Raw genomic sequence first — 27300 nt, 5'->3', positions numbered from 1 at the left:
CATATTTCCGACGTCTGCTGTAACGAAGGACCACAAAGTTGATGGCTTACGACATTTATTTTCTGGTGGTTCTGGAGGCCAGAGTCCAAACTGGGTCCCACTGGGCTCATATCAAGGCAGGGGCAGGCCGGTCCCTCCCGGGGGCTCCAGTGCGGAACTGTTCCCGCCTTCCCCAGCATCTGGAGGCACCCACGTCCCTCAGCTTAGGGCCCTTCCTCCCCTTCACGGCCACAGCGCGGCCCATCCCCATCTCTCTCTGGCTCTCACCGTCCCGCCTCCTGTCGTGAGGACCCTGTGAGGACACTGGGGCCCTGGACCCCCCACCCTGGATGCTCCCCCATCTCCGTCCCACCTGCAGGTGCCTTTGTCCTCGCAAGGCGTTGTATTTGCAGATTCCCGGGACGGGACCGGCTTCGAGGCTGGTGTTCTGCGGCGTCTGTCACCGTTTCCCCGGCCACCTCCCCTCCCCTCCGCTCCTGCCCCCCCTCCCAACGTGCTCCCCACCCCGAGCCCCCGCCTCTGCCGGGCCCTGCCTGGGACGTCCCCCTCGACCTTTCGACGTCTGCGTCCTTCAGCCTGAGAGGCGCCCTGTTGGGTCCTCAAGGTTCCCAACTCAGGATTGAACCTGCTTGGTGGCCACCACCCCCTCAGGCTGGGACCCCCCTGGAGGGCTCCTGGGCTGTGTCCACAGCGCCCGCACACGGTGGGCACTCAGCGCTTACAGAGCCAGCAGGGGGAAGAACAAGCGTGGCCGGGCCCCTCGCCACCAGCCCAGGCACCTTGGGGAGCCGCCGGCCTCTCAGGGCCTCAGGAGACCAGGACGGGCAGGAAGTGGGCAGACAGGTGGTACCGCCGCGTCCGGCCGCCTGGCCGGGGCCCCCCCCTCCTGTCCAGCGCCAGGAACATGGGCTGGCCGCGGCGGCGCCAGCGCTGTGAGGCGTAGGTGTTGTGGCCGTTCTCTTCGATGCGCTCCCGGAACCTGCAGTCCACGGTGTAGAGTCGCTGCGGGCGGGGGTGAGGCCGGCCCACCCTCCCCACCCTGCCCGCGCCGCCCAGCCCTGCCCGGCACTCACCGACCCGTAGAGGTGGCCCCGGCGGTTCATGGCCACGTAGAAGCCTGAGGACACTGCTTTGATGACCACGACGCCCACGTGTACAGAGCGGATCTCCAGGATGCCTGGGGGAGGCGGGGGTCGGGGAGGGCCTTGCTGGCTCACCCCCAGCACCGCTGCTGTCCGCTGTGCTTCGTGCAGGGCCCTCGGGACCATGACAGACACCAGGAGACCCCCGGGACCACGAGTCCCCTCATGACCACGACAGACACGAGGAGCCCCCCCGCCCCAGACCACGAGTCCCCTCCCGACCACGACAGACACCAGGACCCCTCCCCTGGGACCACGAGTCCCCTCCCGACCACGACAGACTCCAGGACCACCTCCCCCGGGACCACGAGTCCCCTCCCGACCACGACAGACACCAGGACCCCTCCCCTGGGACCACGAGTCCCCTCCCGACCACGACAGACACCAGGAGCCCCCCCCGCCCCAGACCACGAGTTCCCTCAGGACCACGAGAGACACCAGGAGCCCCCCCGGGACCACGAGTCCCCTCCTGGCCACGACAGACACTCAGGAGCCCCCCTGGGACCACGATGGACACTCAGGATCCCCCAGAGCCGTGACTGACACCAGGAGACCCCCCAGCATGTGAGGGAGGAGCAAGGAGCAGGCGGAGGGAACGGGAAGCAGGACGGCCCCCACGAGCTGGGGGAGTGCAGAGATCGATGAGGACCCCGTGGGAGGGCTTATCGGGCCAGGTCAGCGCCGTCCCTGCAGCTCAGCCCAAGAGCAGCATGTGTGTGTGTGTATGGCGGGGGGGGGGCTCCCACACACCCAGAGGGACGTCAGTGGGGCAGCAACACCATGAGGAAGGTTGGGAGAGGGTTCCTGGGATGTGGGAGTCAGAGGGGGCAGGGCCCACCCAGACCACTGATAACTGTCAATGAGCCAGCGGCCAAAAGCACCCTAGGGAGCACCCAGCCCGGCCCTCACAGCTCACACCACCCCATATGGAGCCCCCAGCCCGGCCCTCACAGCTCACACCACCCCATATGGAGCCCCCAGCCCGGCCATCACAGCTCACACCACCCCAGAGAGCCCCCAGCCCCGGCCCTCACAGCTCATACCACCCCAGAGAGCCCCAGCCCGGCCCTCACAGCTCACACCACCCCATATGGAGCCCCCAGCCCGGCCCTCACAGATCACACCACCCCAGAGAGCCCCCAGCCCGGCCCTCACAGCTCACACCACCCCAGGGAGCCCCCAGCCCAGCCCTCACAGCTCACACCACCCCATATGGAGCCCCCAGCCCGGCCCTCACAGCTCACACCACCCCATATGGAGCCCCCAGCCCAGCCCTCACAACTCACACCACCCCTGGGAGCCCCCAGCCCCGGCCCTCACAGCTCAGCTGCCAGGCCCACGCACAGTCACTGGGACTCCGGACTGGGACTCTGGACTGGAGGCCGGGCTGGCAGTGGCCTAGAGTGGGACACCGGTGGTTTATGGGACACCACAGACATGCTTGAGCGCCGACTGTATGCCAGCTGTCCTACCAAGCCCGCTCAGCAGCCCACGTTGCAGAGGGGCCAGTTGAGGCCCGGGAGTGGCAGAGCCAGATTTGGACACCATCATCTGTGGGTAGCCCTGGGTGAGCCCTGCCCCACCCTGAGCTGAAGTGTCTTGTCCAGCAAGGACCCTGGGCCCAGCCGCCACTCCTCACCCACACTCGCTCACCCCGGCCTGGGTGTCTGCCGCTTTGTCAGCTGGGTGTACAGTTCCCCACGTGCCCGGCCAGCTCCCTGTCAAAGTGAAAGCTCCTCGGGGCAGCCTCCCAGCCCGACCTTCCAGGACACACAGGAACGTCTTTGAGGTGGTTGTTCTGGGGCGTCTGTGTCACCATCTCCCCTGGCCCCTTCCTCACCCTGTGCCTCCCCTCCCCTGGCAAGGTGCCTCCCAACACCGCCGTTCACTGTTCTGCACACCCACCTGCACCCTTGTTCACGTCATTCACTGTTCTTTTTTTTTTTTGAGACGGAGTCTCCCTCTGTCGCCCAGGCTGGAGTGCAGTGGCGCGATCTCAGCTCACTGCAAGCTCCACCTCCCAGCTTCACGTCATTCTCCTGCCTCAGCCTCCCGAGTAGCTGGGACTACAGGCGCCCGCCACCACACCCAGCTAATTTTTGTATTTTTAGTAGAGACGGGGTTTCACCGTGTTAGCCAGGATGGTCTCGATCTCCTGACCTCGTGATCCGCCCGCCTCGGTCTCCCAAAGTGCTGGGATTACGGACGTGAGCCACTGCACCCGGCCAACCGTTCACTGTTCTGTGCACCCACCTGTGCCCTTGTTCACCTGTCTAACTGCTGCGTGCCTCTGCTCTGGGAGCCCCAGGAGGGTGGGCGTCTCTGTCACCACTGGGTCCCCCATGCGGAGCACAGCACCCAAAAGGTGCCCAATTAGTGACCGGCGAATGCACGAAGGGCAGGAGAGCCCTCAGCTGGCCCTCACCCCCATCACCATCCAGCTGGGGAAACCAAGGCTTGGAGAGAGGCAGAGACTGTTCCAGGTCAGGCAGCGGAGCCAGGCCTCTGCCTCGGCCCGAGGCCACCCTGCCTGGCCATGCCCGCCATGGATGGACCGGCCCAGCCAGTCCCCCGTCCGCCCTCGTCGCGTGCGGCCTAATGAGGGCCTTGGCGCCCAGATGAAAGCACTGGGAAGGGCAGGAGATGATTACCTGCCCTAATGGTGGTGATTCAGGTGGCAGCCAGCGGGCCCGGGCCCCCTTCCCAGTGCCCCCTGCCCGGCGGGGACACCGACTCCCCTGGCCTCCAGGTACCCACGTCCCCTGCTGTGCCCAGCCTCTCCTCTTGCTCCTGACATTCCACAAACACTGAGGGCCTACCTCAGTGTGCTGGGCAGGCCCTGGGGACAGAGACGCCCGCTCCGTGACGTCCTGGGCCCTGTGGGGACCCAGCTCCGCCCCCCCTGTCAGTGTGACCCTGGGCAGGTCCCATCCCTTCTGTGTGCCTCCTTGTCCTCACCTGCCAGTTGGGGTGTCTGGGAAGAAGCAGAGGGGGCCCCGACTCAGGCAGCCCTGACTGGATTCTGTGATGTCAGGAGTCCGGAGGTCAACCCCCCCCGCTTCCGCCATGCAGCTGGGCCTGCCCCAGCCCCTCTGGAGCCTCAGTTTCCCACCTGCAGATGGGTGGCCCCACCCACAGGGTTGTACCACACGGACACTTCTCTGCCCCTGAGCCGGGTCCGCCGCTGCAGCCTTCGCTTTAACAGTGCAACCCTCCCACCAGGCAGGCTGCACCCATCTCACAGACCACGGAAACTGAGGCCGAGGCTGCACAGAGGAGCCTCCGGGACTCCACCACGGGTGCAGGTCACCGTGAAGACGGCGGCCGCGTTGCCGTCACCCGCCGCCCCCCCACCCCAGGCCCCCGTCGCCCCGCACTCACTGTCCTGGCCGTGGCGCCAGCGGGTGCCCTGCACGCGGCCGCCGGGATCCACGCGCAGGAAGAAGTGAGTGGAGGAGAAGAGGCGCCGCCAGCGCACGTCGCCCTCCAGGTGCGGGTAGCTGCGCGGTCCCCGCGACGCGCTCGGGGTTCCCGCGGCGTCGGGCGCCCGCGCCAGCAGCAGCCAGGCCAGGCCCAGCCACAGGCGGCGGCGCATGACCCGGCACCCGGTTCGCTGCGCGCTCGTCGCTCCCGGGCGACCGCGGCTCTGCCTTCGCGCGGCGGGGCCAATGGGGCGCCTCGGGGGCGGGGCCGGGTTCGCTGGGGCGGGGACGCCGGCCAATGGGGTGCCTCGGGGCGGGGGCGGGGTCCACTTGGGCGGGACCAGGCTAGGGCGCCGGCCAATGGGACGTCTCGGGGGTGGGGGCCAGGTGCACAGGGGCGCGGCCGTGCGGGACTCCGCGCTCGGCCTCCGCGCGTTTGTTGTTTGTCTCGCGGGGCGTGTCCGTGAGTCAGCCGAGTCCCCGGGCGGGCTAGGACCTCGGGTTGCGGGGGCCGGAGTGTGAGACGCGGGCCGCAGAGACCCGGAGGGAGACAGAGACAGAAAGACGGTGGCAGTCAAGAGACACAAGGAAGATGACAGGGAGAGACGAGAGAGACACAGAGACGGGCAGAGGCGGAGATGCTTGGGGACAGAGATGGACACGGGAGGTCCTGCCGCGTGCGTCAGCCGCGGGACCAGCCAGGCTCCGGGGCATGCCCTGGTGGGACTTCTCTCCCCGCAAATTGTAGTTTCCCGAAAGCCAGGCCCACAAGGATGTGGGAATGCGCGGGTGGGTGGGCAGGTGACGATTGGGGACGTGTGTTTGGGCAGGTAGGTGGGCAGGGGGGAGGATAGCCACGTAGACCTGTCGGTGGCCGGCTGGCGGGGCACGTCGGAGGCGGCAGGAATGGGGCGGACCCATTCGCACCCACACTTGCTCCTCCCTTAGAGCCACACCCCAGGCCCCACGGGGAACCACCCAGCAAGGCGGCTGGCCCCCACCCCTCCTCTGCCTGCCCCATGCCCTGGGCCCCAAAAGGTGAGCACAGTGACCCTCACAGACTCACAGCCAAGTGGAGGCATTGACAACTGGGGAAACCGAGGCCTGAGAGGGGCGGCGACCTCCGCTGTGGGGACACAGCTCCCAGCAGCCCAGTCCTGGTCCTGCGGCCACAGCCCCAGGTGGCACTCACCTTTAAATAGCACCAGGCTGAAGACATGGCGACCAGCCTGTCCTGCCGGGGAGCCCTCTGGAGGGATAACCGGTCTGGCTGGATGCTGGGATGCCTTCCTGGTGGCTCAGGCATCTCCTGACCCTCTCTTCCTGGCTTAGGCGGGTCACACAGAGGGTGTGGCAGGTGCCACAGTCTCAGGGACAGGGGTCCCCATGGCTGAGGTCCAGCCTGGCCTGGCTTCCCACACTAGAGCCCTGTGGCCAACACCCCAAGCTTCAGTTCCGCCTCTGTAAAATGGGCCAGTAAAGAGACGTCTGGAGGAAGACAATGAGACCCTTCCACGGAGCATGCTGGGCAGAGGGCGTGGCACCAGACACCGAAGAAATGTCCGCTGCCTTCTCGCCGGCAGGAGCCCAGGTCTTCCCTTCTTAGAGTGTCCGCCCCGCACCGCGGAAGGGTGATCTGAGGGCCTTGTGAGAAATAATGGGGATGGGACCCACAGCGGTGAGACTGGCCCCACCCCAGGCGTCTGAGTTTCTTTAATGACAGCTCGGAAACATCACTCATATACCACACAATTCACCCACTTACACTGTACAGTTCAGTGATTTTATTTTATTATTATTTCTTTGAGACGGAGTCTGGCTCTGTCACCCAGACTGGAGTGCAGTGGTGCGATCTCGGCTCACTGCGAACTCCGCCTCCCTGGTTCAAGCGATTCTCCTGCCTCAGCCTCCTGAGTAGCTGGGATTACAGGCACCTGCCACCACACCCAGCTAATTTTTGTATTTTTAGTAGAGACAGGGTTTTACCATGTTGGCCAGGCTGGTCTCAAACTCCTGACCTCGTGATCTACCTGCTTCTGCCTCCCAAAGTGCTGGGATTACAGGCATGAGCCACTGCACCCAGCCAGTTCAGTGATTTTAGTACCTCGCAGAGTTGTGCAACCACCACGACTGTCTAGTTCCAGAAAATTCCATCACCGAAAGAAGAAGCCCCATCAGCTGTCACTCATCCCCTCTGCCAGCCCCCGGCACCCACACATCCCCTTCCTGCCTCTGTGGATGGGCCTGTTGTGGACATTTCATATAAAGGGGATCACACACTGTGTGTCCTTCTGTGTCTGGCGTCTTTCACTGAGCATGACATCCTCAAGGTGCATCCGCGCTGTGGCTGGGGCAGAGCCTTGCTCCTTTTCACGCCTGTAATCCCAGCTACTCAGGAGGCTGAGGCAGGAGAATCTATTGAACCCAGGAGGCGGAGGTTGCAATGAGCTGAGATCATGCCACTGCCCTCTAGCCTGGGCAACAGAGTGAGACTCTGTCTCAAACAAAAACAACAACAACAAACACCGATCAGGGCTGGGCTAGCGCACGCTTTGTATTCAGTGGTCTCTTCCTCTTTGTAGCCTCTGTGGTTGGCCCAAAGGTAAGTCCCCACCCTGATCCCTAGAATGTGACATTTGCCTTATTTGGAAAAAGAGTCTCAATATATTGACACCATGAAGATCTGAACGATATGGAGAAGATTGTCCTGGGGCGTCCTAAACGTGGTCACAATACAGAGACAGGAGGAGATTTCACACAGGGAGACGACGAGGCTGCAGTGCGACCACAGAGACCGAGACGGGAGTGATGTGGCCGCAGGCCAAGCACACCTGGAGCCTTCAAAAGCTGGGAGAGGCAGGAAGGAGCCCCAGGGCCTCTGGAGGGAGCGAGGCCTCCAGACACCTTGACTTCAGCCCTGCAGTCCTGATTTTGGACTTTTCATTTCCAGAAATGTAAGAAAATGAACGTTGCTTTAAGGGACCAAGTTTGTGCTAATTTGTCACAGGGGCTCCAGGGACCTGGGCCATCCCCTTCCATCTAGCGATTCTCGACTCTGTGGGGTTTGCTTGGTTGGGTTTTGTTTTGTTTTGTTTTGTTTTTTTAGACAGAGTTGCGCTCTGTCGCCCAGGCCGGAGGGCAGTGGTGTGATCTCGGCTCCCTGCAACCTCCGCCTCCTGGGTTCAAGTGATTCTTCTGCCTCAGCCTCCTGAGTAGCTGGGATTACAGGCACCCACCATGCCCGGCTAATTTTTGTATTTTTATTGGAGATGAGGGTTTCACCATGTTAGCCAGGCTGGTCTCCAGCTCCCGGCCTCGGGGGATCCGCCCGCCTCGGCCTCCCGTAGTGCTGGGATGACAGGCGTGAGCCACCACGCCCGGCCAGATATATGGTTTCCCACTTTTGATGGTGATATTAAGTCTCTTCGTAAAACTTAAGCAAGAAAAATAATTAATGTTGTATTTATTAATTTATTTTTGAGACGGAGTCTCGCTCTGTCGCCCAGGCTGGAGTGCAGTGGCTCAATCACAGCTCACTGCAGCTTCTGCCTCCTGGCTCAAGCAATTCTACATCTTCCCACCTCAGCCTCCCAAGTAGATGGGGCCACAGGCAGGCACCATCACAGCCAACAAAATTTTTTTGTATTATTTGTAGCGATGGGGTTTGGCTACATTGCCCAAGGCTGGAGTGCAGTGGTGCGATCTTGGCTCACTGTAACCTCCACCTCTCCGGTTCAAGTGATTTTCCTCCCTTGGCCTCCTGAGTAGCTGGGATTACAGGCACAGGCCACCACGCCCGGCTAATTTTCGTATTTTTAGTAGAGACGGGGTTTCACCATGTTGGCCAGGCTGGTCTCAAACTCCTGACCTCACATGATCCGCCCGCCTCGGCCTCCCAAAGTGCTGGGATCTCATCAAATAAAAGAAAAGACTAACGCATAAGGAATGGTGAAATAGTTCAGAAGTCGGTTTCCACCCAGGTTTCTGGCTCTGCCAGCCTGCAGGTGTGCAAGGGGTGTCTGTAGGTCTTGGCACACCAGGCCTGGCTGATTCAGGGCCAGGCAGGTGACCCCAGTAGTGGGTGAGGTCTGAGGTCACAGCCCGCTGGGGCACCCTGAGGTGGACTGAGGCAGGTGAGGGAGGGTGCTGCCGTCTGTCGAAAACGTTCCCAGCCGGTGGCATCAGTGCGTTCAAGCAGGCGTGGGCAGCAGCGTCTGGAATGTGCTGTAAGGAGGCTGCCAGGCCCTTCCAGACTGAGGTCCAGTCCTCGTTCTGGGCTGATGGGGAAACTGAAGTGCCAGGGTTTGGGGACGGAGGATAGCTTGAGGTGAGGCCCCCGAGCCCCCGTGTGGTCAGGCCCCCTACCTGAGCCCCAGCTACATCTTTGCTCCCTCTCCCCAGCCCCACTCTGCTCAAATTGCTCCTCTGTCCACACTTGTTCCTGCCCCAGGGCCTTTGCACTTGTTTTGTTTTGAGACAGGGTCCTGTTCTGTCAACCCAGGCTGGAGTACAGTGGCGCCATCTCAGCTCACTGCAGTCTAAACCTCCTGGGCTCAAGCAGTCCTCCTGCCTCAGCCTCCCGAGTATCTGGGACCACAGGTGTGCACCACCATGCCTGGCTAATTTCTTTTTTTTCCTTTGGTGGAGACTGGGTCTCACTATCTCGGTTGCCCAAGGCTTGTCTGGAAGTCCTGGGCTCAAGCGATCCTCCCGCCGCAGCCTCCCAAAGTGCTGGGATTACAGGCCTGAGGCACTGAACTGGCCTCCCTTTGAACTTTTTTTTTTTTTTTTGAGACAGATTCTCGCTCTGTCACCCAGGCTGGAGTGCAGTGGCGAGATCTTGGCTCACTGCAACCTCCGCCTCCCGAGTTCAAGCGATTCTCCTGCCTCAGCCTCCCGAGTAGCTGGGATTACAGGTGCCCGCCACCACCCCCGGATAATTTTTGTATTTTTACTAGAGACGGGGTTTTGCCATGTTGCCAGGCATGCTTGTGTATTTGCCAAGCTGGTCTCGAACTCTGACCTTAGGTGATCCGCCCGCCTCAGCCTCCCAAAGTGCTGGGATGACAGGCCTGAGCCAACAAACCAGCTCCCCTTTGCAACTGGGATATTAGCCTGGAACACAGTTACCCCCAGATATTCCTATTCTCACCTTTCCCAAGCCTGCTGCCCCACAGCAGGCGCTCCCGCCTCTGGCCTGCTGCCCCAGCTGAACGACACAGGTGGGCACACCTTCCAGGTTCCATTCTAAAGCTCCCGCCCTGCTCCTCCTAGGCAGGATCACGCGGAGACCAGGGCAGGCTCTAGGCTCCGAGGTTTATTTCATTCCCTTGACCTCACCCCACTTAGCAGGTGAATCCAAGCCTGCCGCTCCATTCGGCTCCTGCCCCTGAAGGCTTGGGGATTGGAGGGTAAACTGAAGCTGGAGGCTGGGAGTCTCGCGGACTGGGGCTTTCTCTCCTCGCAGCCTCCCTGAGGTCGCGCGTGCTGTGTCTTCCAGCAACTTGGTGGCCCTCTCTGAGCCTCAGCTTCCTCCACGATAGACGGCATCCTAATGACTCTTACCCAAAAGTTGTCGTTGGAGCAATGAAGGTTGCGGACAGGAATCTCTAAATTGCAGATGCTGTCCTCGTTATTAGATGAGTATTCCTCGGAAAAAAAAAAAAAAAAAAAAAAAGCCGGGCACGGTGGCGGCGTCTGTAATCCCAGCGCTTTGGGAAGCCGAGGGGCGAGGATCTCTTTACCCCAGCAGTTCGAAGCTGCACTGAGCTATGATCACGCCACTGCACTCCAGCCTGGGCCACAACGCGTCCAAAACAAAACCAAAAAAGAAAGAAAAACAGAAAAAAAGTCCGGATTTGAGGTCCTCGGGAAAACAGCCTGAGAGTGCCTCCCAGTTGCCACGGCAACAGCTCTGTCCCGCCCCCCCCTTTGAAAACAGCAGGAGGAACCAATCAGAGCGTCCATCGGCGCATGCTTTCGCGCCTCCGCTGCATCCTGGGAGTCTACTTCCGGCTGGGGTTTCCCTTCGCAGCCTCCGTCGACCGTGAAACCACAACTCCCGGCAGGCGGCGCGGGCGCAGGCGCAGGCGCAGGCGCGGGCCGGTGGGGTGGTGGCGGCGGTGTCGGCGCCCGGAGCGGCGTGCGTAATGTCGGCACTTTGCTGGGGCCGCGGAGCGGCGGGGCTCAAACGGGCCCTGCGGCCTTGCGGCCGCCCGGGACTCCCCGCCAAAGAAGGTAACAGAAAGGGAGACGGTCAGGCAGCCCGGGGGCCACGCCGCGGGCTCCTCCCCGCGCGGCCGGGGCCTTTGGCGCTTTGACCTTTGCCTCTTTGCACCTGGGCGTGCGGAGCCCACCGACCCGGCCCCGCTTTCCACTCGCCCTTGCCCGCTCTTCCGACTGAGGCTCCTCAGTGCGGTCTGACCTTTGACTCGTGGTTTCTTATGCAGCCTCCTGACCCCAGGTGTGGTGTTTAGGGCTCTTAACCTTTGACCTGCTGCACCTGGAGTGCGAGGAACACTCTCTCCGCGGTTCCGCGCCCGTGTTCGCCGCGGCGGGGCCCTTCCACCTTCGCTGTCTTAGTTTCTTTCCAACTTAAGCCCGTGCTCCGAGAGTTTCCGCTGCGTTTAGGGCTCCTTTGCCCTTCGACCCTTCGGCTTCTGCCTTTATGGAGGCCCCCGCCCACACGCCCGGCCCCCCTCAGCCGCCCTCGTCTTTCCCGCAGGGACCGCCGGTGGCGTCTGCGGCCCCAGGAGGAGCTCGTCCGCCAGCCCCCAGGAGCAAGACCAAGACCGCAGGAAGGACTGGGGCCACGTGGAGCTGCTGGAGGGTGAGCGCGACCCCCACGGCGGCCCGGGAGAGGAGAGTCCGCTCCCTGCTGCCGGGAGAAAAGGTGAAGGCTCAGATTCTGAGACAGGTTGAGGGCGGTCTCCACCTCTCGGGTCCCAGGACACGCCCAGACGGCGTTGCTGGAACATCTCTTGCACCGCTCATGGGCCCTGTCCTTGCTGAGCAGGCTCCTTCCTGGAGCTCTCGTAATTTCCCCTCCCCAGAACCCCACCAGGTGCTCCCACTTTCCAGGGACACAGGTGAGGCCCAAGATTATGTCTGGAGAGACCCCCCCCCCGCCCCCCGCCAAGGCCACATGTGCAGAGCCAGGACGTGAACCCTGAACTGACTCAGCTGTCCTGGCTTGGCTCTGGGGGGTAGGCGCCTAATGGAGACTGGATGACTGCGAAACTTGGGAGGGACAGCCCAGGCTCCAGCTGTGGCAGGCCCTCGTCCTGGCCTGCCTGGTGGTGTGGGAGGGAGGTGGGAGCTTCCCTGTGCTTGCTTCCCGCCGGTGCTTCTGTCCCACATCCTGTCTGCGTCCATTAGCCAGCCGGGAAGGGAGAGACGGGAGAACCTTTATAAAGGGAAAAAAACCTGGCCAGGTGCGGTGGCTCACGCCTGTACTCCCAGCACTTTTGGGTGGCCAAGGTGGGCGGATCAAGAGGTCAAGGGTTCGAGGCCTGGTGCGGTGGCTCACGCCTGTAATCCCAGCACTTTGGGAGGCCTAGGCGGGCGGATCAAGAGGTCATGAGTTCAAGACCAGCCTGGCCAACATGGTGAAACACTGTCTCTACTAAAAATACAAAAATTAGCTGGGCATGGTGGTGAACGCCTGCAGTGCCAGCTACTCAGGAGGCTGAGGCAGGAAAATCGCTTGAACCCGGGGAGACTGAGGCAGGAGAATCGCTTGAACCCGGAAGGTGGAGGTTGCGGTGAGCCGAGATCATGCCATTGCACTCTAGTCTGGGCAACGAGGGAAATTCCATCTCAAAAACAAAACAAAACAAAACAAAAGCTCTCAACTGTTAATCCTAAAAGTATCTCCTGAGTTTTGGAGCACTCTGAAGGCGGACATCACGCTTGTCTTTTTATTTCAGCAATTTTTTTTTCTTGAGACGGATTCTCAATCTGTTGCCAGGCTGGAGTGCAATGGTGCGATCTTGGCTCACTGCAGCCTCCGCCTCCCGAGTTCAAGCAATTCTCCTGCCTCAACCTCCCGAGTAGCTGGAACTACAGGCGCGCACCACCACGCCCGGTTAATTTTTTGTATTTTTAGTAGGGACCGGGTTTCACCGTGTTAGCCAGGATGGTCTTGATCTCCTGACCTCGTGATCCGCCTGCCTCGGCCTCCTAAAGTGCTGGGATTACAGGCGTGAGCCACCACATCTGGACACCTGGGTCCCCCCCCCCCCCGTTTTTTTTTTTTTTTGAGACAGGGTCCTGCTCTGTCTCTCAGGCTGCAGCACGGTGGCCTGATCACGGCTTACAGCAGCCAGGAACTCCTAGGCTTAGGTGATTCTTTCACCTCAGCCACCGGAGTAGCTGGGACCACAGGTGCGCGGCCCCGTACCCGGCCTATTTCAACAGTCTTTTTTTTTAGATGGATTATTGTTCTGTTGCCCAGGCTGGAGTTCAATGGCGCTATCTTGAGTCACTGCAACCTCTGCCTCCCAGGCTCAAGCAATTCTCCTGCCTCAGCCTCCCAAGTAGCTGGTACTATAGACACACGCCACCACGCCCAGCTAATTTTTTGGATTTCTAATAGAGACGGGGTTTCACCATGTTGGCCAGGCTGGTCTCGAACTCCTGACCTTAGGTGATCTTCCTGCCTCGGCCTCCCAAAGTGCTGGGATGACCGACGTGAGCCAACATGTCCGGCCAGCAATAGATTTCCAACAAGGCTTCTTTAAACAGATACAGAACACTTAGGCATTGATTGGTTGGCAAAAATGCAACCTGAGGCGGCACGAGTAGGAGCTGTGTTTTCCCTGCGAGCTAGTGGCTCAGCCTTTACTAACTCAGCGTCCACCGGCGTAGACACTGGGAGCCTAGGAGTGTGTGTGTGGCAGCTCCACCAGCTGGGGGGTCTTGCTAAGGCGGGGTGCGAACTTGCAGGCCACGGTTGAGCCAGGGAGTGGGCAGTTCAGGGTCCCGGGAGTCTGTGCAGAGGCCCTGAGCTAGACAGTGAGTGAGAGGGGCAGGGGAGGCGGGGGCCACCTGGATAGATTCTGGAGGCAAGCCCAGAGGAGGTACTGAGAGGTGGGACGGAGGGAGTTGTCAGAGACCCCGGGTTCTGGGCCTGGGCACCTGGAGGGTCTGAGCGGCCAGTGACCGGGGAGACATGGTGCTGCAGGTTTCGGTGGCAGCTTGTTAGGGCTGCTGAGTTCTGTGAGGCTCGGGTGGGGAGGTGCGGAGGTGGTGGGGTGCGTGTGTCTGGAAAGCAGCGGGGAGACCTTACAACGTTGTTGGCAGATATGAGGAATTCACACCTTGGGTCCCAGCGAGCTCAGCCACCTGCACCTCCTGGCCTGGCTCAGGGTCCAGAGAGATGGGTGCTCGAATTGGGGGGGGGGGGGGGTCCCTCTCACGTCCTCGCCTTCTGCCCCTCACAGTGCTCCAGGCGCGGGTGCGGCAGCTGCAGGCTGAGAGCGTGTCGGAGGTGGTGGTGAACAGGGTGGATGTGGCGCGGCTCCCAGAATGTGGCAGTGGAGATGGTAGCCTCCAGCCACCCAGGAAGGTCCAGATGGGGGCCAAGGATGCCACCCCGGTGCCCTGTGGCCGCTGGGCAAAGATACTGGAGAAGGATAAGCGGACCCAGCAGATGCGTATGCAGCGGTTGAAGGCGAAGCTGCAGATGCCATTCCAGAGTGGGGAGTTCAAGGCGCTGACCAGGCGCCTGCAGGTGGAGCCCCGGCTCCTGAGCAAGCAGATGGCCGGGTGCCTGGAGCACTGCATGCGCCAGGACCCTGAGAGCCCCTGGGAGGAGCAGCTGGCCCGGCTGCTGCAGGAGGCCCCTGGGAAGCTGAGCCTCGATGTGGAGCAGGCCCCGTCGGGGCAGCACTCGCAGGCCCAGCTCTCAGGTCAGCAGCAGAGGCTCCTGGCCTTCTTCAAGTGCTGCCTGCTCGCTGACCAGCTGCCCCTCGCCCACCACCTGCTGGTCGTCCACCACGGCCAGCGGCAGAAGCGGAAGCTGCTCACGCTGGACATGTACAACGCCGTGATGCTTGGCTGGGCGCGGCAGGTGAGTGCAGCCGGGAGCCGGGCCACCTGCCCTGGTCGTTGGAGACAGGAACTTGCCCTCATTTAGACTAGACTTTTCTGTCTTAGCCCCCAGGTTCAAGTCCTTTGTTTTTTATTTTAATAATTCTTTTAGGCTTTTCAAATACAAATCACGTGTGACTCTCAAATTTTGAAAATGACCAAAAAAGTAGGGAGAAATTCTGCTAATGCCTTGAGCATTTCCTTCCGGTCTTTCTTGGGGCTCGTGAATCTGTCTGGGCAGGGGTGCTTTTGGCCTCGTCGGGGGGCAGCCTGCAGAGCCCTCGTCAGGATGAGGCTTTGGTGTTGGGGTTGACTTTGCTCCTTTTTCTGGTTTCCTGAGGTGGAAGGTTGGGCTGCTGTGCTGAGATCCTTCTGTGTGAAATGTGGGTGTTCACTGGCGCCGCATTCCCTCTGAGCACAGCTTTAGATGTATCTCACCCGTCTTCGTTGTGGTTCATCTGGAGTATTTTCCAATTTCCCTTGCCGTTTTCTTTTTGTTTGTTTATTTGTTTTCTGGGACATACTCTCCCTCTGTTACCAGGTTGGAGTGCGGTGGTGCGATCTCGGCTCATGGCCACCTCCACCTCCCAGGTTCAAGTGATTCTCCTGCCTCAGCCTCCTAAGTAGCTGGAGTTACAGGTGCCCGCCACCACCCCCGATTAATTTTTGTATTTTGAGTAGAGACGGGGGTTTCACCGTGTTGGCCAGGCTGGTCTCAAACTCTTGACCTCGTGATCTGCCCCCCTCAGCCTCCCGAGGAGCTGGGATTACAGGCGTGAGCCACCGTATCCGGCCAAAGTTTCTCCTCGGACCTCTTGGTTGTTTTGGAGGGTGTTGTTTACACACCCTTTCAAGGGAGCAAACGTTCCCAGCTTTCTCCCACCCCATGATCCTTCAGCCCTAATTTGAGAAACAGCAGTAAAAGTTTCTCTTAATATTTGGGTAAACATGGGATACTATTATATTAAAATACAGATATCGCAACATTAAGACCAATTCGTGATAGAGAACTTGATGTGCTTCTTTATTAACGCATCAAACAGTGAAATTCAGGATCAGGTGGGGCCAGTCTTGCGGTGAGGTCTGCAGTGCTCTTACCACAAGGTGGAGGCGGCGTGCTGCCTGGTTCCTCCTTGCTGCAGGGGGCGCCAGACTCCGGGAGGACTGAGGATGAGGGTCGTGTATTTTCCCCTCCAAGGTCACAAGCCCCCTGGATTCCCTCGGCAGAGAGCCCGCACTGTAACAGGGCGCTTTTGGGATCGGCCCCTACGAAAGTGTCCCAAACCTGGCGGCTTGCACAGCAGAAACGCACTCTTAGCACGAGTCCAGAAGTCTGAAATCAAGATGTCTGCAGACCCGAAGTCTCTCCAGAGGCTCTAGCAGGGGCCCCTCCTGCCTCTCCCAGCGTTCGGGGGTGGCCAGCAGTCCTGGATGTCGCTGGACTGCGAGCTCAGCCTCCCGAGCAGCTGGGATTACAGGCGTGTGCCACCACCCCCGGATAATTGTTTTAATTTTTATTTTTAGTAGAGGTGGGGTTTCAGCATGTTAGCCAGGCTAAGGCATTGCTTCTATCTTTTTTTTTTTTTTTTGAGATAGATTCTCTGTCTGTTGCCCAGGCTAGGGTGCAGTGCCATGATCTCGGCTCAATACAGCCTCCGCCTCCTGGGTTCAATAATTCTCCCTGCCTCAGCCTCCTGAGTGGCTGGGATTACAGGGACTCACCACCACGCCCAGCCAATTTTTGTATTTTTAGTAGAGACGGGCTTTTGCCATGTTGGCCGGGCTGGTCTCAAACTCCTGACCTCAGGTAATCCGCCCGCCTCAGCCTCCCTAAGTGCTGGGATTACAGGCGTGAGCGACCGCGCCCGGCCACGTATTCTAACCAGCACCATCCAGTAGAACTTTCTATGATGTTGGGAATTTTCCGCATCTGCCAACAGCTGTGTGTGGCTACTGAACACTTGAAGCTGGTGAAAGGGAACAACTGAATATTTCAATTTAAGGACTGTGTGGCCAGTGAGGTCTACCATACAGAGGTTGTTTAGAAACTGCCCCAAAACCGGCCGGGCACGGTGGCTCACGCCTGTAATCCCAGCACTTTGGGAGGCTGAGGCGGGCGGATCACGAGGTCAGGAGATGAGACCATCCTGGCTAACACGGTGAAACCCCGTCTCTACTAAAAATATACAAACAATTAACCGGGCGTGGTGGCGGGCGCCTGTAGTCCCAGCTACTCCAGAGGCTGAGGCAGGAGAGTGGCGTGAACCCGGGAGGTGGAGCTTGCAGTGAGCCGAGATCGAGCCACTGCACTCCAGCCTGGGCGACAGAGCGAGACTCCGTCTCAAAAAAAAAAAAAAAAAAAAGCCCCAAAACTCATGTCTCTGGTCTCTGGTGTGTGGCCACCTCATGTCACAGCATGTCTTCAGCTGCAGGACTATGGAATGGGAGGATGTAAGGGAATTTTTTTCCCTTTGGAATAGTCTGTTACAGTTACAGGCCACTCTTAAGCAGCCACTGGGTCAAAGGAGAAATTGCTCAGAACAGGGATGTCAGGAAAAACGAATACAAGAAAAAAATTATATATATATGTATGTATATATGTATATTTTAAGACAGAGTCTCCAAGTCTGTGTCGACAGCAAAGTTTCTGTCTCCCAGGCTGGAGTGCAGTGGTGAGATCCCGGCGCACCGCAATTTCCGCCTTCTGCATTCAAGTGATTCTCCTGCCCCAGGCTCCCAGTAGCTGGGATTACAGGCATGTGCCACCACGCCCAGCTAATTTTTTTTTTTTTTTTTTTTTTTTTTGTATTTTTACTGGAGGGAGCACAGGCATGAGCTCCCAGGCACCACGCCCAGCTAATTTTTTTTTTTTTTTTTTTTTTTTTGTATTTTTAGTGGAGATGGGGTTTCACTACGTTGGCCAGGCTGGTCTTAAACTCCTGACCTTGTGATTCTCCTGTCTTGGCCTCCCAAAGTGCTGGGGTTACAGGCATGAGCCACTGTGCCTGGCCAAAAATGAAAAAAAAAAAAAATTGCAGGGGATATTTAAGCTATACATGGCTGGGCGTGGTGGCTCACGCCTGTAATCCCAGCACTTTGGGAGGCTGAGGCGGGTGGATCCCCTGAGGTCAGGAGTTGGAGACCAGCCTGGCCAACAGGGCGAAACCCCATCTCTACTAAAAATACAAAATAATTAGCTGGGTGTGGTGGCATGTGCCTGTAGTCCCAGCTACTCAGGAGGCTGAGGCAGGAGAATCAGTTGAACCCGGGAGGCGGAGGTTGACAGTGAGCTGAGATTGCGCCACTGCACTCCAGCCTGGGCGACAGAGCGAGACTCCATCTAAAAAAATAATTAAATAAAATTTCCAAAGAAGAAGTAAACTATGAAGTTTGAAAACACTTGGAGATAATGAAAATGAAAACACCACCTGTCAGAAGTCCTGGGATGCAGCTGACACAGTGCTCGCAGGGTAATTTATAGTCACAAAATGCCTATATTCGGAAAGGTGATGGCCGGGCGCGGTGGTGCACACCTGTCATCCCAGCACTTTGGGAGGCCGAGGCGGGCGGATCACGAGGTCAGGAGATCGAGACCATCCTGGCTAACACGGTGAAACCCCGTCTCTACTAAAAATACAAAAAAATTAGCCGGGCGTGATGGCGGGCGCCTGTAGTCCCAGCTACTTGGGAGGCTGAGGCAGGAGAATGGCATGAACCCGGGAGGCGGAGCTTGCAGTGAGCCGAGATTGCGCCACTGCACTCCCGCCTGGGCCACAGAGCGAGACTCCGTCTCAAAAAAAAAAAAAAAAAAAAAAAAAAAGAATACAAAAAATTAGCTGGTGTGGTGGCGTGTGCCTGTATAATCCCAGCTACTCAGGAGGCTGAGGCAGGAGAATTGCTGGAACCCGGGAGGCAGAGAACCCGGCCCAGCTGAGATTGTGCCACTGCACTCCAGCCTGGGCAACAGAGCAAGACTCCATCTTGGGGGGAAAAAAAAGTGAAACATCTCAGACCAAATACGTCACCTTTCACCTTAGGAAACTAGAAGAAGCAGCTGTCACTAAACCTAAAGCATGTAGATGAGAGGAAGTTACAAAGATTAAAACAAATCGATGAAATGGAAGGCAGAAACAGCAGAGAACAGTCAAGCCAAGTCAGTCCTTTGAAAAGATCCACACAATTGACAAATCTGGAGGTTTAACAAGCTGCCTCCCAGAGGAACGTGAACCTCCCACAGTCCCACCTGGCGGGCCACGCGGCCGCCTCTGCAGGTGGAGCTTGTGTGTCAGAACCTCGGGGGGACGCATCGGTCTGCCCAGCTGGCCACTCCTGCCTGGTGACCCTGTCCCCTACTGAGCTGGTGGCTACAGAGAAGGGGTCTCCAGGGAGCAGGGAGGATGTGGAGGTTGGGCCATCCCCCCAGACCCTCACCCTGGCTTGGTCTCCCAGGGTGCTTTCAAGGAGCTGGTGTATGTGTTATTCATGGTGAAGGATGCCGGCTTGACCCCGGACCTGCTGTCCTATGCGGCTGCCCTCCAGTGCATGGGGAGGCAGGACCAGGACGCCGGGACCATTGAAAGGTAGGTGGTGTCGGGAGGGCGCCCACCCCCCACCATGTCCCTGCCAGGGTTTTAAGATCTGGGACGGTGCCTGGGCTGGGGACCCCCAGAGGGCCTGACAGCCACACTGAGACCTGCAGGCTAGCAGGAGGTGGTCACGAGGTTCCCCTGGGGTCTGTGGAAGCCCAGCGTGGGGCTGGCCCGTCCCTCAAGCAGGCCTCCTGCACCACAGGTGTCTGGAACAGATGAGCCAGGAGGGGCTGAAGCTGCAGGCACTCTTCACCGCCGTTGCGCTGTCTGAGGAGGATCGGGCCACTGTTCTGAAGGCCGTGCACAAGGTGAAGCCCACCTTCAGCCTCCCGCCGCAGCTGCCGCCCCCGGTCAACACCTCCAAGCTGCTCAGGGACGTGTATGCCAAGGTGAGCCCACGTGGGCCCCGGCAGATTTCAGTCCTCATAGCTGCCCTTTGGGGGTTCCTGGAGCCTCAGCTCAGACCAATGGGCCTCCCCGGTGCCCAGGGCTCACCTGGGCTGGGCCCTGAATTCCTCCCTCCTCTAAGAAGATGGGAGGACCCAGAGCTGGGAGGGTCTTGGCCCTGAGGGTGTGGGCTCAGGGGGACGAGGTGGTCGGGCGCCACAGAGAGAGGGTGGGGTGACAGGAGAGCAGTGCGTTTGAGTGGGGCTGCCAGGTGCACGCAGTGGGCTCGTCTGTTACTGAGGTGTAATTCACCTGCCATAAAACCCTCTTAAAGGTGTAATTCAGCGATTTTAGTGTAGTCACGGTTGTCTAATTCTAGAATGTTCCATCACCCCAAAAGGAAGCCTCGTCCCCATCCCCGTCACTCCCCATCCCCTCCCCATCTGTGGATGAGTCTGCTCTGGACATTCCATAGAAATGGGACCACACACTGCGTGACCTTTTGTGTTTGGCATCTCCCACTGAGCGTGACGTCCTCACGGTGCATCCGGGAGGCGGCCTGGGTCAGGGCTGAGTCATGCTCCGGTGCGTGGATGGCCGCGCCGTGCCCGTCTGTTCGTTGGTTTATGGGACGTTGGGCTGTTTCTACTTATCGACTACGAGTCATGCAGCTGTGAACGTTTGTGTACAAGCTTTTATGTGGACGTGCGTCTTTGATTCTCAAAGCGCTAGGCTTTAGTTGTTATTTTTAATTCATCTATTTCTGGATGGGTCACATTCATACAGTTCCGAGTTTGAGGAGAAAACAGCAAACATCTGGGGGTGCAGTGAACGGTCTCCCCAGGCTCTGCCAGCTCCCAGCATCACTGCCCCTGCCACCCCCGGCACGGTGCCCAGTGTCCCTTCTAGAGGGGTCGAGGCCAGGAGGGGCCAAGGCCTTTGGTTTGCACCGCTGGCACTGACTTTACCCACAGCCTGCCTTTCCCCGCGTCAGCGATGGCCACCAGCAACTTGCAGGAGACGCAGAAACGCGTGCACCCATGCTGTCTCGGGGTCCTGGGAGGGCAGGTCGCCCTCTGGCAAGCCCCCAACTTCACTACCCCCATCCCTGCAGGATGGGCGTGTGTCCTACCCGAAGCTGCACCTGCCCTTGAAGACCCTGCAGTGCCTCTTTGAGAAGCAGCTCCACATGGAGCTGGCCAGCAGGGTGTGCGTGGTGTCCGTGGAGAAGCCCACGTTGCCAAGCAAGGAGGTCACGCACGCGGTAGGGGCTGAGCCGGGGTCCCGTGTCCGCCGCAGGGGCTGAGCCGGGGTCCCGTGTCTGCCGCAGGGGCTGAGCTCCGTGTATGCGGTTAAATTGCTCATGCCCTGGTCTGGTCATGCAGGGCCTAGGAACTCAGCCTGGCTGCCGCTCAGGGAAAACTTGTGGGGTCCCGAGGTTGGGTCTTGGCCTGTGCTTCTGCGCACACTGCGGCTGGGCTTTTGCTCTTGGCTGCGTCAGGCACGCTGAAGCCGGCAGAGGGCAGGCCGGGGTGAGGAGCTACCCGGAACACACAGCAGGGACCTTGAGGGCCATGAGGTCTCTGCAGGGAGCTGCGGTGACCCCCGTCCTGTGAGCCTGGGTCCCGTCAGCTGCCACGGGGCTCACCGGGCCCGTTCATCCCCCGCAGCGGAAGACCCTGAAGACCCTGCGGGACCAGTGGGAGAAAGCACTGTGCCGGGCGCTGCGGGAGACCAAGAACCGCCTAGAGCGCGAGGTGTACGAGGGCCGGTTCTCACTGTACCCCTTCCTGTGCCTGCTGGACGAGCGCGAGGTGGTGCGGATGCTCCTGCAGGTGCGTCTTCCTCCGCGCGGCCGGGTCCCCGGGCGGGGCGGGCAGGCACTCACGGCTTCCTTCCGCAGATCCTGCAGGCGCTGCCTGCCCAAGGTGAGTCCTTCACCACCCTGGCCCGGGAGCTGAGTGCGCGCACTTTCAGCCGGCACGTGGTGCAGAGGCAGCGAGTCAGTGGCCAGGTGCAGGCGCTGCAGAACCACTACAGGAAGTACCTCTGCTTGCTGGCCTCCGACGCCGAGGTGAGGCTCGCACCCCCTCTCCTCCTGGCTGGGGCCAGTGGTGGGTGGGCGCTCTCCCTCCTTGGGGCAGCCGGGTTTGCACCCAAGCTTCAGTCTGTTCATCTGTATGCTTGGGCTGACAGATGCCCCACCGGGCGTCAGGCACGGGCGGTGGGGCATCTAGCTCAGGGGCCCTGGTGCCCAGCGCCCTGACCGCCCTGTCCCACAGGTGCCCGAGCCCTGCCTGCCGCGGCAGTACTGGGAGGCGCTGGGGGCGCCCGAGGCCCTGCGGGAGCAGCCCTGGCCCCTGCCAGTGCAGATGGAGCTGGGCAAGCTGCTGGCGGAGATGCTGGTGCAGGCTACGCAGATGCCATGCAGCCTGGACAAGCCGCATCGTTCCTCTCGGCTTGTCCCCGTGCTCTACCACGTGTATTCCTTCCGCAACGTCCAGCAGGTGCCAGGCAGCAGTGCCCTCCTGAGCTGGGGGGCATCCTGCTGGGGGGACCGGGGACCCCATGGGGTTGGCGCCTTTGGGCGGAGCCTTGATTTCAGCGCAGCCGTCAGTACCTCCCAGGACTCGGGACACACCATGGGTGTCCATGCAGCTGTCCGGCCGTTTCTGGAGGTGGCTTCTGTTCGTGGGAGGCCACACTGTTTTCTTGTTGGCCGGGGAGCCGGCCCCTCTCACCCAAGTTTAAGGGGTGGGGACAGGAAAGCCCCAGCACAGGGGCCCTGACCCGTCTGCCTGTCGCACCCCAGATCGGCATCCTGAAGCCGCACCCGGCCTACGTGCAGCTGCTGGAGAAGGCCGCGGAGCCCACGCTGACCTTCGAGGCGGTGGATGTACCCATGCTTTGCCCCCCGCTGCCCTGGACATCGCCGCACTCTGGTGCCTTCCTGCTGAGCCCCACCAAGCTGATGCGCACGGTGGAAGGCGCCACGCAGCACCAGGAGCTGCTGGAAACCTGCCCACCCACCGCGCTGCATGGCGCGCTGGACGCCCTCACCCAACTGGGCAACTGCGCCTGGCGCGTCAACGGGCGCGTGCTGGACCTGGTGCTGCAGCTCTTCCAGGCCAAGGGCTGCCCCCAGCTAGGCGTGCCGGCCCCGCCCTCCGAGGCGCCCCAGCCGCCCGAGGCCCACCTGCCGCACAGCGCCGCGCCCGCCCGCAAGGCCGAGCTGCGCCGTGAGGTGGTGCACTGCCAGAAGGTGGCCCGGGAGATGCACAGCCTGCGGGCGGAGGCGCTGTACCGCCTCTCGCTGGCGCAGCACCTGCGGGACCGCGTCTTCTGGCTGCCGCACAACATGGACTTCCGCGGCCGCACCTACCCCTGCCCGCCGCACTTCAACCACCTGGGCAGCGACGTGGCGCGGGCCCTGCTGGAGTTCGCCCAGGGCCGCCCGCTCGGCCCACACGGCCTGGATTGGCTCAAGATCCACCTGGTCAACCTCACGGGGTTGAAGAAGCGGGAGCCGCTGCGGAAGCGCTTGGCCTTTGCGGAGGAGGTGATGGATGACATCCTGGACTCCGCGGACCAACCCTTGACGGTAGGGGCGGGGCCCCCGCATTCCCCGCCCTCCCGCGTCCCCCGGCGCCCCCGCGTCCCCTGCGCCCCCGCGCCCTCCCCCGCGTCCCCTGCGCCCCCGCGCCCTCCCCCGCGTCCCCTGCGCCCCCGCGCCCCCGGCGCCCCCGCGTCCCCTGCGCCCCCGCGCCCTCCCCCGCGCCCCCTGCGCCCCCGCGCCCTCCCCCGCGCCCCCTGCGCCCCCGCGCCCTCCCCCGCGCCCCCTGCCCGTCTTCCTCCTCCCATCCCCCTCCCCTGGCGCCCCCGCTTTCCCCGCGCTCCCCCCTCCCCTGGCGCCCCCGCTTTCCCCGCGCTCCCCCCTCCCCTGGCGCCCCCACGTCCCCCGCCCGCTCTCCTCCCCCGCGCCCCCTGCCCGTCCTGCTTCTCCCTTCTCCTCTGCCCCAGGGCCCCCGCGTTCCCCCCTCCCCCGCATCCGCCGAGCTCCTTCCTCCCCAGGCGCCCCCACGTCCCCTGTCCGCCCTCCTCCCCCCGGCAGCTCCGGAAACACTTGTTTCAGCCCGGTCCACCCGCAGCTCCCATCCTCCATCCGTGGCTATGGAGAACTCATCCAGCCACCGCCCCGTCTCTCGCCCACATGCGTCCCGTGTTCACTATCACGCGTGTGCGTGTCTTCCCCATTTCCCACCTCCCCGCAACACAGCCTCCCAGCGGGCTCAGGGATCGGGCCCGGGCCTCACTGCCCCCCCATCCGCTGTCCCCGCAGGGCCGAAAGTGGTGGATGGGCGCGGAGGAACCCTGGCAGACGCTGGCCTGCTGTATGGAGGTGGCGAACGCTGTGCGCGCCTCCGACCCTGCAGCCTATGTCTCCCACCTCCCCGTCCATCAGGTGAGCCAGCTGGGTCGGGCCCCCGAGGCCGTGCGGTGTGCACTGGGCCTGGGGCTCGACTTGAGGGTGTGAGATTTCCCCTTCGCTCGTGGTATTCTCTGGAGGTGGTCCTAGAGTGTGCGGGAGCCATGGCTCCTGGTCTCTCCCGGGAGCGTGCAGGGGCTCCGGTGCACTTGGCTGGGGGCTGCACGGCCCTAGGAACGGCTCGACCTGGAGGGTGGTTTGGGGTCCCACACGTCTCTGCCTCTCTAGGCTCCATCTCCCGTTTGCCGCCCCTTCCTCAGGACGGCTCTTGCAACGGCCTGCAGCATTATGCTGCTCTGGGCCGCGACAGCGTGGGCGCCGCCTCCGTCAACCTGGAGCCCTCGGATGTGCCGCAGGACGTGTACAGCGGCGTGGCCGCGCAGGTAGAGTGTGCCCTGTTGCCCGGGGGCATCTCGGCGTGGGGGCAATGTGGGCCCTGAGTCTCGGCCCCAGGTGCCCTCACCTTGGCCTGTCCTGAGGATGTGGTGGGGCTGGGGCTGGGGCGGGGGCTTCATGGGTGCTTGGTGGCCCCTGGGCTGCTAGCGGGGCTGACCCGCGCCCCCCGCCCACCCGCGGTGCAGGTGGAGGTGTTCCGTAGGCAGGACGCCCAGCGGGGCATGCGGGTGGCACAGGTGCTGGAAGGTTTCATCACCCGCAAGGTGGTGAAGCAGACGGTGATGACGGTGGTGTATGGGGTCACGCGCTATGGCGGGCGCCTGCAGATTGAGAAGCGCCTCCGGGAGCTGAGCGACTTTCCCCAGGTGCGCCAGGCCTGTCGCGCTGCGAACACGTTGGTTTCACTGCCATTTAAAACTCAGACGGGTGTGCCCCCGACCCAGCCTCCCAGCAGGAGCCCTGGCTGCTCCCCCAGACCCCTGGCTGTCTGTTAGGGCTTGGGCGTTTCTTGCTGACTGCGTGAGCGTCAGGCCCCATTCCCCCGCCCCCCTGCTAGGCCCTAGGCCTTGGGCCTCAGTGGCTCTGAAATAGGGAGGAGTAGGACGTGAATGGGCCAGCCCCTGAGGACCTGCACCTGCTGCCCGCCCTCTGCAGGAGTTCGTGTGGGAGGCCTCCCACTATCTCGTACGCCAGGTCTTCAAGAGTCTACAGGAGATGTTCTCGGGGACCCGGGCCATCCAGGTACGTCCTGTCCCGTCCCCGCTCGGCCAGGACTCCCAAGCAAGTGGACGGGATCCCCGGCCTGAGCCCCCTGCCCTGAGACGGCCTGTGTCCCACAGCACTGGCTGACCGAGAGTGCCCGCCTCATCTCCCACATGGGCTCCGTGGTGGAGTGGGTCACACCCCTGGGCGTCCCTGTCATCCAGCCGTATCGCCTGGACTCCAAGGTCAAGGTCGGTGTACCACCCCATCCCTCCCCAGTGTGCCACCATCCCAGTGTACCAGCGTCCCAGTGTGCCACCATCCCAGTGTGCCAGCGTCCCAGTGTGCCACCGCCCCAGTGTACCAGCGTCCCAGTGTGCCACCACCCCAGTGTACCAGTGCCCCAGTGTACCAGCGTCCCAGTGTGCCACCGCCCCAGTGTACCACCACCTCAGTGTACCACCACCGTGCTGGGCCTCGGGTGGGACTCACCGGCTCCTTCCCCTTTTTAGCAAATAGGAGGTGGAATTCAGAGCATCACCTACACCCACAACGGAGACATCAGCCGGTGAGTGGGGGGCCTGGGCTGGGGGCTGGCCGGGGGTCTGGAGAGCAGCCACAGTGGAGACAGCGGCCAGTTAGGGGTGTCCCTGGGCCGCCCCCACCGGCACCTGTTCCGTCCTCAGAAAGCCCAACACACGTAAGCAGAAGAACGGCTTCCCGCCCAACTTCATCCACTCGCTGGACTCCTCCCACATGATGCTCACCGCCCTGCACTGCTACAGGTGGGTGTCTCCGGACGGCGTGGGTGCCGCTCGCCTCCCAGGGGCGTCTTCTGGCTAGCAGGGCACAGCTGGCAAGGCTGGGTCTAGCAGGGGACAGTGCTGGGGGCAGGGACTGGGCAGAGTGGATCTGCTGTGTCTGTGGGGCCTGTGCAGAGGCCCTGAGGCTGTGTGCCCCAAATGTAGGTGGTCCTGGCAGCTCCCCTCCTGTGGCCTGACAGGGAGAGCCGAGCACGGGCGCTGCCCCTTCCTGCTGGGCATTTCTTGGCACCGCGACGTGTGGTTAGATCTGTAGCACGTGGAGGCCGTTCCAGCAGAATCTACTGGCCACGGGAGCTGGGAACGCTCAGGATGCGGGGCGGTGGCCCTGGCAGGAGGGGACAGCGTAGCCGCCCTCGGAGCGGAGGCTCCACAGCAGCGCGGGGGGCGGCAGGTGTGGGGCGAGGAGGCTTCTGGGAACATTTCCTCCCCCTGTGCTGATGCCTAACCCAGGATGTTTGGGGAGGGGTGAGGCGAGGGGTGGGGCGAGGCCTGCAGGAGGGTGGGCTTCCCTGGACCTCAAGTGGAGGGGGCTGAGCACAGGGCCAGGATGCTGGTCACCGGGTGGCCCTGTGAGCTCCCCTCCCTTCAGGAGCACTCCGCTCTGCCACAGGAAGGGCCTGACCTTCGTCTCTGTGCACGACTGTTACTGGACCCACGCAGCTGATGTCTCCGTCATGAACCAGGTGCCCCCATAGTCTGAGCCTCAGTCCACCCATGGGTGGGGCCCCCACACTGGGGCGTTGGGTAGGGGTGGTGCCCAGAGCCTGCCTGATCACCCCTGGGGATCCTCTGACTCCTGCCCAGGTGTGCCGGGAGCAGTTTGTCCGCTTGCACAGCGAGCCCATCCTGCAGGACCTGTCCAGGTTCCTGGTCAAGCGGTTCTGCTCTGAGTAAGGCACTCCCTGACCCCAACTACCTGGACCCCCCCCCGCCCCCCCACCCCAAAACCTGGCCTCAGCCTCACCCCACCCTGCTTCCAACCCCAGGCCCCAGAAGATCTTGGAGGCCAGCCAGCTGAAGGAGACACTGCAGGCGGTGCCCAAGCCAGGTAGGCGGGTGGGCAGCCTCGCAAGGGTGGCTCGAACTGTGGGCCAGGGCGGGGCTTTCCCGCCACCCACGCCGTCCGCTCTGCTTCCTCCGCAGGGGCCTTCGATCTGGAGCAGGTGAAGCGTTCCACCTACTTTTTCAGCTGACACCCCGTGAGCCTTGTGTCAGTGTGTAAATAAAGCTCTTTTGCCACCCCCGGGAGCCACTGTCTTC

General features: G+C 61.5%; 2 protein-coding genes across 10 annotated transcripts; one reads left to right on the top strand and one right to left on the bottom strand.

The window, feature by feature from the left end:
* Positions 1-38: 38 nt before the first annotated feature.
* On the bottom strand, positions 39-5317 carry FGF22 (fibroblast growth factor 22). 2 transcript variants are annotated; one of them, XM_009434232.4, is made up of 3 exons: positions 4524-5317; positions 1074-1177; positions 39-1002 (listed from the first exon to the last, which is right to left on the bottom strand). In XM_009434232.4, the coding sequence occupies exons 1-3, from the start codon at positions 4735-4737 to the stop codon at positions 808-810; spliced, it is 513 nt and encodes a 170-aa protein (XP_009432507.2). In that variant the 5' UTR covers positions 4738-5317; the 3' UTR covers positions 39-807. The 2 variants fall into 2 exon arrangements, with proteins under 2 accessions (XP_009432507.2, XP_016789979.1); XM_016934490.3 differs by having other exon boundaries at positions 39-979.
* A 5282-nt stretch (positions 5318-10599) lies between these two features.
* Positions 10600-27283, top strand: POLRMT (RNA polymerase mitochondrial). Of its 8 annotated transcripts, none has more exons than XM_024351743.3 (21): positions 10600-10801; positions 11289-11393; positions 14008-14636; positions 19106-19236; positions 19448-19634; positions 20747-20896; positions 21303-21467; positions 21536-21706; positions 21915-22139; positions 22445-23233; positions 23972-24094; positions 24379-24501; positions 24700-24879; positions 25169-25255; positions 25354-25467; positions 25729-25784; positions 25903-26001; positions 26651-26723; positions 26845-26930; positions 27027-27088; positions 27184-27283. In XM_024351743.3, the coding sequence occupies exons 1-21, from the start codon at positions 10714-10716 to the stop codon at positions 27231-27233; spliced, it is 3693 nt and encodes a 1230-aa protein (XP_024207511.1). In that variant the 5' UTR covers positions 10600-10713; the 3' UTR covers positions 27234-27283. The 8 variants fall into 8 exon arrangements, with proteins under 8 accessions (XP_024207511.1, XP_024207509.1, XP_024207508.1 ...); XM_024351741.3 differs by having other exon boundaries at positions 10621-10801; positions 11289-11456; XM_024351740.3 differs by having other exon boundaries at positions 10621-10801; positions 11289-11456; positions 26630-26723.
* The last annotated feature ends 17 nt before the right edge of the window (positions 27284-27300 follow it).

The sequence above is a fragment of the Pan troglodytes genome, chromosome 20 (genome assembly GCF_028858775.2).
Source record: "Pan troglodytes isolate AG18354 chromosome 20, NHGRI_mPanTro3-v2.0_pri, whole genome shotgun sequence".
NCBI classification, from domain to species: Eukaryota; Metazoa; Chordata; class Mammalia; order Primates; family Hominidae; genus Pan; species Pan troglodytes.
The sequence above is the reverse complement of the archived record's forward strand: the minus strand, read 5'-3'. Positions and strand labels throughout refer to the sequence as shown.